The sequence below is a fragment of the Zootermopsis nevadensis genome, unplaced genomic scaffold (genome assembly GCF_977971745.1).
Source record: "Zootermopsis nevadensis isolate Lab colony 2312 unplaced genomic scaffold, Znev_1.0 Znev_ptg000017l, whole genome shotgun sequence".
Taxonomy (NCBI): domain Eukaryota; kingdom Metazoa; phylum Arthropoda; class Insecta; order Blattodea; family Termopsidae; genus Zootermopsis; species Zootermopsis nevadensis.
The window spans coordinates 14,654,716-14,666,127 of record NW_028259149.1 but is presented as its reverse complement, the minus strand read 5'-3'; the positions used below and the strand labels follow the sequence as shown (position 1 = coordinate 14,666,127).

Here is an 11,412-nt window from a genome sequence, read left to right as displayed (position 1 = left end):
CCCAAAACCAAATATTATTAGGATGGCCGAATGAAAGAATATGTGATGGGAGATGAGAAATGCACATAAAGTTTTAGTTGGAAAGTCTGAAGTAAAGAGATCACACAAAAAAAAAACCTACACACAGATGTGAAGATAATATTAATATAGATCGAAGGCAAACAGGTTGAGTGTGTGCATTGGATTCATCTGGATACGAATATGGACTGGGGTCAGGCTCTTGTTAACACGATAATGAACGTTCATGTTCCATAAATGGTGGAGAAAGAGAAAAAAGTAAAGTAAAGTTTGTCCCACTATACGCCATGTAGGCGTTTGGGGTGAGAGGAGGTATAGCTCCTCTCTTCCTTGACCTCGGCACTAGATGGGGGTGAGTGGTCAGCATCACGCCCCGGCCGGCTTTACCCCCGGGAAAGGACCCCGGTACCCATTGTAGAGGAGGCTGGGTGGGCCCCAGAGCCGGTCTGGACGCAGAGGCTAGAGGAAAAATCCTCTGCCCCCGTCGGGGATCGAACCCCGGTCGTCCAGCCCGTAGCTAGTCACTATACTGACTGAGCTATCCCGGCTCACGGTGGAGAAAGAGAATGTTTTGTAATATTTCTCTTCTAAATGAATCACAGGTTTTGTTGAAGTCTACAAACAATTGATGTACATTCCCGTTGAACTCCCATTTCCTTTACAATCTCTGACGAGATGTGATTAGCAGCCAATTGATTATGATGATGATTCCCAACAACATAACCTCTTACAAACGTGTATCTTTTTACCTAAGATCAAAAAGACGACCTGTCACACGCTAGACTAGCTTCTATCTTTCGTGAACCAAAACGTATTATTTCGAAGCTTCTGGTACATTACCAGACAACATTCTTGAAATAACGAGTGCGTAGACACAGCAAGTGAAGTAAAGTAGACAGAATAAGTGATAAAAGTTATACAGATATACAAATGAGAGGGAAAGAATGGACATGTATACATGAGGAGAACTCAGGGAAGCACAGAGAAGAATGGAGAGGGCACAGCCACGGAAAAGTCACTGGACGATAACGCTAAAAAAGGATCTATACACTGAATAAGTCATAGACGGTTGCCAAATGTTTATTACAATTCATATTTCCCCATATTTAAACAGAAGCAGATAACAGTACGCAGAAGCTACAAAGCAGAATAGCATCAGAAGCCATGATATTAATAATAACATCTCTTGACATTATCCACGTATTTTGGAAGCAAAATAGGCATCACCCCTGTGATTTTCTGACTTTGCGACTGCATTTTACTTGTTTACCTTCTCAAAGTATGATTTTGAGCCTTTGGGATCAGGTTTGATAGTTGGGGAGTCTGGTTTCCAGTTAGCAGGACAAACTATAAACAGAACACAAAAGCAAATGATTACAAAAACATTCTGAGAACTTATGACACCAAACTACAAACACTCATTTAAATACTATCACAAATATAGAAACGCCTAGAAAAAAAAATAATCTAGATTAAACTTCAAGCCTATTACACTTACATTTGACACAAATCTAACATACAAGCATAAATTTACCTCCTTAACATTATTAATGATCATAAGTCTAATTTCTGACTCACCTTCTCCATGCTTTTCTACAAACTGGAAAGCTTTAACAAGTCTCAATGTTTCGTCCACACTACGCCCAACCGGAAGATCATTCACCGTCATCTGGACAAGGACTCCCTGTTAAAGAACATTTATTAAGAGAAAAGACTGAAAAGATGTACTCAAATTTGTAGTAAACATAATTAAAACTGCAATACTTGTAACTTTGCATGCCTCATTGGTCCTGGTGTTCATTTATTAAATGTACATACCACTGCTGTAAAGCTTATCATGCAGAAGCTGGGCATTCAACATCTCCATTATGCATTCACTCTATTAACTTTGTGCTAAATGTACATAACATTATAAAATGTGGATCATCTTAATGAAAACACAAAACAGCCCAAGATGACGTAAAACAGTACTGAATTGGCAGCCCATGTAATAACACCGTTCTGTACCACAAACCTGAACTGAACGAACAACTGTCTAAAGCGGCCCATCCACGTACGAGTCTGGCTTGCGAGTCCGGCTCGGCTCGGGTTCCATTGTGCCAAACTCGTTTGTGGGTGGGGTGTCACGAGCCGAGTCTGCTATGCATGTGTGGTGAAATATATCCGAGCCCGGCTCACGAGTCAAGCTCGCCGAGCCAGACCCGCAAGTCAGATTCGTAACGTGGATGGGCCGCTAAAAACAGAATAATTCCTGTAAGAAATAATGTTACCTATTTTATTTTTATTTATTTAGTGTTCTGTCTGACGACAGGTCCATACGAACAGGATCCTTCCATCCTTTTCTCGGACTGGGACCTGTTCATATACGTTCTTGGCAGATGATCCAGAAGTGGTTTGCCATTGCCTTCTTCTGTGTGTGAATGGAGTAATTGTTGGGATGCCACGGAGAAACCGGGGAAGAAGCCCCCGGAGGAAAACTCCGTGTTGCCTAGACCACGGCCTTGCCCAACACAAGTTATAAATTCGGGCACCGCCGGGAATCGAACCTGAGACCCCAGGATTACAAGGCCAGCGTTCTAACCGCTAGACCTATTCTCATTTAAATGTTTCCATCTCTGTACTGACGGAATCATAAATTATTAATAATACAACTTCGTGACAAATTCCCATGAAACTTATTGCTAGTATTCTATTATTGCATCCACCTCAGAAATGTGCACAGCAGCTGTGCTGACACAATCAGTGGTATGGAATTTACAAACATGAAGGTAGGGGTAGTCTGCAACAGCATGATGTTCAAGCCAAGTTTTTTGAAAACCTGTCAAATGATTTGAAAATTACAGTGGGAGATATAGACACACATGGACATAAGAATGGTCATAATTCCTTACAAAATAAGAAATTAATATGGTGCAAACAGTTCACACACAAAAAAGACATTCCTAATAAACCCAATTACTGTAAAGATAAATAAAATTAGGAATAAAAAAAGGTAACTTACCATAAAAAGCTCCTGGGTTAATCTTCACCTCAAGAACTTCACTTTCCAAAAGACAAGAGTAGAAATATCTGCTCCAACATAGTAAGCTTTTCAAACCTTACTGTTCTTGATGTTCTCATTTATTGTGGACAAATTGTACTGTACAGATAGCACACTGCACAGTCATAAATTATTTTCCCTTCTATTTTATTAAATATCATATCATATGGAAAATGTTTCATATAAAATTTGTAGGCCTTGACAAAATTCATATCTTATCATATACTACGAGGCGCGTCCCAAAAGTAAGTTTCCCACTCGTCCCACAGCTAGCAAACCTTATATTGCGCGAAGCGACTGTGCGTACGTGATAGAGCAATGACGTAGCATGGCGTATGCACTAACGGCACTTCCCGCGTTATCACAGTAGCATCGTTGCAGCTGTTGAAGATGGAGGTTCTTATTCCAGCTCCCGCCGACTGTGAAGTGCGGTCAGTGATAACGCTAGGCCGCACACGGCTCGACGGACAGCAAGTCTCCTGCAGGAGTTCAGCTGGGAGGTGTTTAATCATTCACCCTACAGCCCGGACCTCACTCCCAGTGATTTCCATCTTTTCCTACACCTCAAGAAATTCCTGTCCGGTCAGCGTCAGCGTTTTGAGAATGACAGAGAGGCGGAGATGGTTGTCACACAGTGGTTCCAATCCCAGGCGGCAGACTTCTACGACACAGGTATTCAAAAGTTGGTCCCACGGTATGACAAATGTCTTAATTCCGGTGGCGAATATGTTGAAAAATAGCTGGACACTTGCTGTATCTGTTGCAATAAATATTTCCATGAAATTGTGTTTTGTTTCTGTAAACGGCCCCAGGGAAACTTACTTTAAGGATGAGCCTCGTACATATTTGCCTAATTATCCAGAACAAACTGTGAAAATCAAATTTTAACTTCATGTAAAACTGATCCAAAATTAAATTCACACAACTTTCAGTGAAGAACACCATACCAAATTTAATCAAACCATGTTTAGTATTTTCAGAGATAAAACATGCCTACAGACAAATGAACACAACGGCACCCATCTATTTGTTAATTTCAATTACAACACTACCAGTATGATGCAACATTTTTACATGTCCCAAGAAATCAAGATCATAAGAAACATTCTTATTTCCACAGAGGTGACTGTACCTTGGGATCAATGATGAAGAGTCCCCGTAGAGCGACTCCGGCATTCTCAACGAGAACATTGTAATCACGAGCTATTTTCTTACTGAAGTCTGCCAGTAGCGGATAGGTTATAGGGCCCAGTCCTCCAGCCTACATCAAACACAACAAAGTCATAAGAAACAAAATTGCTGAGTTTTTGGACCATGTCCATCGTCTTATGTCATAAAATTACACATTTCAAGGGCAGAAATTGTCTTTATCTTCAGGTGTGTGAAGGAGAAGGGTACCTACTCCATGGGGTCCATTAGAATGAGCTAATCTCAATCACTGGAAACTGGAATATGGTTATTCATTTTAACTATTAACAGTAATATACCTCTATCTGGTTTCAGTTAGGATAAAAGTTAACTAAGATCATCAGAACAACTGCAAGCGTATAAGCACCTGAGATGAAGTTATGGCAATGGGAGATAATGATAAGATTAACAACAAAAATTATAAAAAGACATGTGAATGTCAAGACTAAGGCAAACTTGGAAACTGAAATTAAAATGCATCAAACCAAATCCAAAAGCATCCAGTCTGGGAACCTAGTGCAGGAGAAATATGAAATATTATCTCCCCTATCATAACATCAGTGGCCAAAGAATAGAGCCCTGAAACAGAGCCATGGAAGTACTCTGAAGAGTCTATCAAGTAAAAACAAGCCCAAGCTCATACCTTTGCCATTGCCACGTATGCAGAGGCCAGATAAGTCAAAGGCCACACATGCAAGCATAAACCACAATATAGTGGCAGTGTTTTGAATCAAACCCAGAACTCAACAATTACTAAACACTGAACGTTAGCCATTATACCAGACGGATGGCTCTGGGCTTGAATCCAACTTCTGCCACCAATATTTAAAACAAAAATAAAAGTATTTGTCATCATAATAACAAACTATTACCTGCAGGTAAAATCAGAGAAAAATCCCAAAACATTTGATACAAGGTTTTTCAACAGTTGATATTCAAACTCACAGAACACAGGCAGCATTACGGTTAAAGTTTACTCACTTTACGAGGTGTGTTGATCCAACCAAGATGGCTGAAATGTGAGTCTGTAGAAGCACCAACAATTTCAGTGTTAATTGCTTTGAAATCCTGAATTCTTTCACTAAATGCTATTATTTCTGTTGGACATACGAATGTGCTGAAAAGAAGATAATCATAAATAAATTTCTTTAAAAACTATAATTTAGCGACATCACTATGTCAGTGCAGAATAATCATCCAATGAAAGCTCCACCTTAGCAATAACGCCAAGGTGCAAATATCCTCCATATTTCACCCTAACTTCATGAGTTTCACTGTGTCCATTCCAATGCGTCCTGCAATACTTCAGTTCATCAACACCACTATGCATGGGTAAGTGGCTTTCTTTGTATTCAGAAGGTTCTGGTTTCAAATGTATGACCTGGAGTCTAGTTATCTTAACTGAGGTTTCTTGTAGATTTCCTCAGTCACTCAAGTGGATGAAACCTTAAAATAGGCCATAAGGCTCCTTTGCTGTTACAATTCATTTCATTGGGAGGCTAGCCACCATTTATAACTGAATGGTTACAAAGTCCAGTAGAAAACACCTGAGGTCTCATATTAAATAAACCAAGAACAATTTATGCATAAAAGAAAGTGACCACACACAGATGAACTGAAAGCCAAGATACAGTGTTTCTGAATTTTAAATTACTTAGCACATCATACTCACAAATCAAGAGGGTAGAAAAACAAGACAAGATATTTTCCTTTATAATCTGTTAAACTGATTTCCTTGAATTCTTGATTGACAACAGCCGTCCCACGAAAATCGGGCGCTGGTTGTTGAACTTGAGGAGCACACAAATGAATACCTAAAAAAGTAAATGATTTCACATAAGCAAGTAATATATGTGAACTAAAATGTTATATCTTTGTGTCTCTAACCATTTTGTTTAAAGTAAACATATTACTCTATTCCTCCTAACTAATTATAAGGTGCAATCTTCCTTTGAAAGCTGATAACTATTCAGCTGAAGATTTCTGTCTTCTGGGTTGTTGCGCTGTGTAGTCTGGTCGATGTTTACCAACGTTTCAGAGGTCATACTGCCTCCATCATCAGGGCGGTGAGTATGAAGATTTCTGTCTTCTGGGTTGTTGCGCTGTGTAGTCTGGTCGATGTTTACCAACGTTTCAGAGGTCATACTGCCTCCATCATCATGACGTTGGTAAACATCTACCAGACTACACAGCGCAACAACCCAGAAGACAGAAATCTTCATACTCACCGCTGTGAAAACCTCAAATCTTACAACTATTCAGCTGTTAAAGAAATGTATTGCTTTTATGGATCATTCATGTTTAAGGTAGAAGGGGAATTTTTACTGTATTCTACTTGCAATCAACATGGGAAATGTTTAAAAATAAATTCCTGCTTTCAGACTTTGTATGTCCTGTTACACATCAAGCAAACACTTGGGGAGACAGAAGGTAGCTCCTTCTCATTCTTGACCATGGCACTAGATGGGGGCGAGCTATCAGCATCACACTCTATTTCAATTTACACCCAGAAAAAGGACTCTGGAGCCACTGGATAGGAGGATAGGTTGGCCCAAAAGTCAGGATGGATGGAAAGGCTAGGAAAAAGAAAACTCTGTTCCTGCTGTGGATCAAACTCCAGTCATTCAGTCTGTAGTCAGAAACTATACTGAGCTACTTCACTGAATTATTTTAACTAATCCTCCAACAGCAACAAGATTATTATAAATCATAATTCGAAGGTCACTTCTTGCAACTCGATTTTTTAATCATAAATATGATAAATAATATAAAATCATGCTTACAAACAAAACTGTTTACACTTTAAAGGACACTAATACCAAACGTGTTTTGACCGCAAGAGGTCATCATCAGTGGCAAAACAAGGTAGATGTGCTATTCCTCTACATCTTCTGATCCACAATATTCTTTTGTGTGATTAATCTCTGACCAGCTGACCAACTGATGTCAATGCCCTAACAACACTTAGTGTATTGCAAAGTTCCTTGTTACACAACATCCTCCATTCCCCAGTTTGGTCTACTTGCCAGTATTAATTCTTCGACTGCTGTATGAAAAACTGGACACTGGCAACACCTGTGAAAAATATAATTTTCTTGTTAGGTATTTGAAATAAAAAATATTAGTAAGTAAATTAAATAAGCGAGTGGTGACGGACATCAGTTATTTATAGAAGTGACATTTAAGTAGACTCCACTGCTGGCATAGACAGACAACCTACTGTCTGTTGGTGTATGAAACTCAACATTCAAAATCAATAAATGAACACCCTGCAATGGAAAAAAGGCCATTGTATGGATTTTCTTCATTTTGCTATCAGTGTATAAAGCTTGCCACCCTTAATATGCTGCCATAATTTTGTCAGATAAGGGGCAGAAGGGAGTCAGCAACCAGTTGATGATGTGTCAGATTTACAATGGTCATCGATTAAGCAACTACAACTCTGCAGCAAGTAAATTTTACTGTGTATGAATCCCATCAGCAGGCAGGCAGGAAAAATCATATTAGAATGGCTACAAAATTCTTTGGAAGTGTGACAAAGTTCAAATATTTGGGAACAACAATAACAAATCAAAATGATATTCATGAGGAAGTTAGGAGAATAAATTCTGGAAATGCTTGCTACCTCTCAGTTCAAAATATTTTGTTTTCCCATCTGATTTCTATGAACCTGAATATTAAAATATACAAAACAATAATTTTGCCTGTTGCTTTGTATGGGTGCGAAACATGGTCTCTCATTCTGAGGTCAGAACACAGATTGCAGGATTGAGGAGGATATTTGGGCCTAGGAGAGAAGACGATGTGGTAAGGAGAGGACTGCATAACGATGAGCTTAAAAATTTGTACTCCTCTCCAAATATTTTCTGGATGATTAAGTCAAGAAGAATGAGATGGGCAGGTCATGTGGCATGCATGGATGAGGCAAAAGGTATGCACCGGGTATTGATCGGGACTCAAGAGGGGAAAAGACCGCTGGGGAGACCTAGAGTAGATGGGAGGATAATCTCAGGCGGGATCTATCGGAGACAGGAGTTGAAGGAGACTGGATTTTGTTGGCCCAGGAGAGGGTCCGGTGGAGGGCTTTGGTTAATTTGGTGATGAACCTTCTGGTTCCGTAGGCCATCTAGTTAGTTAGTTATGAAAGACGGGAGGAAAAGGGGGGGTCACCATATATTATTCTCAACAGGAACATCTAAGTTATTTTCGTACAAATAAGGTTATGATTAATGATATTCAACTTACCAAAGTATATCTTCCTACAAATGTCCTCGCGAAATATTTCACAATTCCGGACATTGTCAGCAAATATTCGAGACAAATAATAACTACAACTCAAAGAAGGGGTAGTAAATATTGGGTCACAAAACTGTCAATTATTTTTGTATAACGGATCACCCGTGCTATAAAGGAACTATAGATAACCGAAGTACACACGAACTAATTTATTTTCATAGATACTCATTTCCGGTCCATAGATGACTGGAGGAAAGTGAAACTGTAGATTAGAGAGTGAACCAGTAAGGAACTGCGTAGTTGGTATTTACGGCAAGGTTTGTTTCAATTATCTATGGGTAAGGAGCCACCGAAAATAATCAGTGCGAGTTCTGTTCGTTGTAATAAGGTCGAGAATGAAAATATTTTGTTTTTCTTTCAAACATTTCCAAACTTCTACTGTGCTCATAAGTGTATGCGTGTGTTAAGATTGACCTACAAAGCCATTTTAATTCCGTTGTAATATTATTTTCAGTTGTTTGTCGCTAGAATATGGACAGTCAAGTAGCTGCCGAAGGTCGACTCTTAGATATTGTGGATGATGCATGGCGTGAAGAACTGCTTCCCCATGACGATATAAATGTACCGCCTGCAGAATTACCTGATCCAGAAGCAGATAATGGTGATTCCCATATGACTTTGAAGGAACAGGAGCAAAAGTGGACAGATATTGCTTTGTGTACACTCTGCGAGCATCATCACGGATTTTCAAACTAAGACGGTAAAGAAAACACCTTACGATCTCAACTACCAGTTGTTTTACTGTGATGATGAGAACGATAATTGTAAAGAATCCGAGGTATACCTTTGCAGTACAGTGAGTGGTCACTAGTTTTCTACATGCATTGTTTTGACATAGATACACTTTTTACTGAAAGATGCCTATAGTCACACTTACATACATAAAACATTTTTATGGTATTTTTACAAACTTATATTTATTAGGAACTTAAAACTTCATGAGAAGCTACATTGCAAATTAAAAGGAAGTATATTACTATGAAATCTGTGTAGCAATTGATTTTGCAACAGTAGATTTATATCTGCAAAAAAATATCAAAAGAATTAAAGGTTGAAGTATTGCAAGGAAATATTTGTTAAACACATGTAGACATCTCCAGTCTTGTCTTATGTCATGTTATTCACTATATTCAGAGAAAATTGATAATCAGAGAACTATGCAGTTCAAAATTTTAGCCTGATTGATAGTTATCTAACATGCTGTTTCAGCTGTAGAGATTATGTAGCACTGAAATAGAAGATTGTAATTTTTTATGAATTTGTAAGGACCATGAAAGAAGCATTCACAACAGGTAGGATTGTTGATAACTTGAATGAGATAAGAACCAGGTACATTACAAATACAAACATAGAGCATCACTGCCATATCACTGGGCTGTATGTTTCATTAAAGTTAAGAATCTAAAAATTTGACATCTTGTTGCAGAGAAATGGAACTTCCTGGCCTCGGAAAGAGATGTGCACGTTTAGAATGTAAGCAGTTAGATTTTCTTCCATTCATATGTTCTCATTGCCAACTAATATTCTGCAAAGATCACTATATGTTAGATAAACACATGTGTACACATGATAGCACTATATCAGTTAGAAAAGCTGTTGAACCCATGAAGCAATACCACTGTACATATGGTGACTGCAGTGTACTAAGTTCAGCTGAAATATATTGCCAAGTTTGTAAGAAGCATTTTTGCCTTAAACATCGTCACCATGGTTGCATTGATAAGGACCAAGCAACACGAGACAAGGAGAGGGACAAGTGGGAATCTCCAAAGAAGCAATTTGAAATAGCCAAGGCTGAGGTAGATCGTCAGGTATGTAGTTAAAGAAAAAGTGTCAGGCTTAATTTTGTAGATGCGGTTGGTTTATTGTTAGCTTTATGGTTGACTCATCAGAACCAGTTATTTGCAGTTGTTTAACACACTAAGAAATTAAAACTAATTTATCATAAAACTACCTAATTCCAGGTCATGCAGTCAGTGGACATTCATTTTAGATTTGCTTTAGAATGTTTATACTGAAATGTAATGAACTATAAGCAGCCTATTCTCTTACAGGTGGATACAAATCTGAATCGTGCAAAGAAGAAAGAAAGGCTCAATAAAACTGTACTCAAAGTTCAGCTGATGAGGCTGAAGGGTAAAGCAGTAGGTTCTAAAGGGATACCAACTACAGACAGAGCATATTTCTTAATTTATCTTCCACTGACAGTTCAGAAAAACAGTAAGGCTGTTTTTGTGGCAAAGCAGTGGTCCATAGGAAGGGTAATAGATTCAGTTGCAGATCTTTGTGATATTTCAAACAAAAACAATGAAACTGCTTCCAAAAAACTGAGACTCTTTCACCAGCATGATGGACAAATACTTTGCACAGAAATGGAAAGAAAACTAGAACAACTTTTAAATGGTGGGACACTGATGGACGGAGAGACTTTGATATTAGAATACATAACAGGAACTGATCCTGATTCTTGTCTCAAATGTCTGGACCAGTATATAGATTAATGTATAGTATAAAGTGCTTAATATCAGACATTAAACACCAGTTATGTTTCATAACATTTATGTTGCAATTGTTTTTACTCAAAACCTTGAAAAGTAATAGTTTCTGCAGTTAGATGTAATTTCAATAAACATTGCATGTTTACAGTGGGAAAGCAGATTTCTGTTCATGTATCCTGAAGCTACAAGGCCAGTTAATTTAAATAAATGTCCTTTATATGCTATGTGTTAGTTTGTTAAACTTGGCAAGGGACATTTAATTTTGCATTGTGCTGTGTTATTTGTAGGAAAGGGTTATTATTTTTATCTCCTTTCCTCTACAGCTGTCAAGTAAAATGACTAGCTAGAACTGAACATTTATGGTTTTATTCT

The 11,412-nt window shown here is 38.3% G+C and overlaps 3 protein-coding genes across 7 annotated transcripts; 2 read left to right on the top strand and 1 right to left on the bottom strand.

Annotated features, from left to right (window-relative positions):
* Positions 1-1,082: 1,082 nt before the first annotated feature.
* Positions 1,083-8,631, bottom strand: LOC110835679 (peroxiredoxin 2). The gene is made up of 7 exons (XM_022076163.2): positions 8,492-8,631; positions 7,273-7,321; positions 5,919-6,060; positions 5,228-5,363; positions 4,191-4,319; positions 1,597-1,702; positions 1,083-1,365 (listed from the first exon to the last, which is right to left on the bottom strand). Exons 1-7 carry the CDS (start codon positions 8,543-8,545, stop codon positions 1,277-1,279), a joined length of 705 nt encoding a protein of 234 aa, XP_021931855.1. The 5' UTR covers positions 8,546-8,631; the 3' UTR covers positions 1,083-1,276.
* A 34-nt stretch (positions 8,632-8,665) lies between these two features.
* Positions 8,666-9,238, top strand: LOC147873676 (anaphase-promoting complex subunit 13). Of its 5 annotated transcripts, none has more exons than XM_087350578.1 (2): positions 8,666-8,799; positions 8,997-9,238. In XM_087350578.1, the coding sequence occupies exon 2, from the start codon at positions 9,014-9,016 to the stop codon at positions 9,236-9,238; it is 225 nt and encodes a 74-aa protein (XP_087206704.1). In that variant the 5' UTR covers positions 8,666-8,799; positions 8,997-9,013. The 5 variants fall into 5 exon arrangements, with proteins under 5 accessions (XP_087206704.1, XP_087206708.1, XP_087206705.1 ...); XM_087350582.1 differs by having other exon boundaries at positions 8,673-8,799; positions 9,011-9,238; XM_087350579.1 differs by having other exon boundaries at positions 8,718-8,820.
* A 734-nt stretch (positions 9,239-9,972) lies between these two features.
* Positions 9,973-11,394, top strand: LOC110835678 (AN1-type zinc finger protein 1). The gene is made up of 2 exons (XM_022076162.2): positions 9,973-10,353; positions 10,597-11,394. Exons 1-2 carry the CDS (start codon positions 9,973-9,975, stop codon positions 11,041-11,043), a joined length of 828 nt encoding a protein of 275 aa, XP_021931854.1. The 3' UTR covers positions 11,044-11,394.
* The last annotated feature ends 18 nt before the right edge of the window (positions 11,395-11,412 follow it).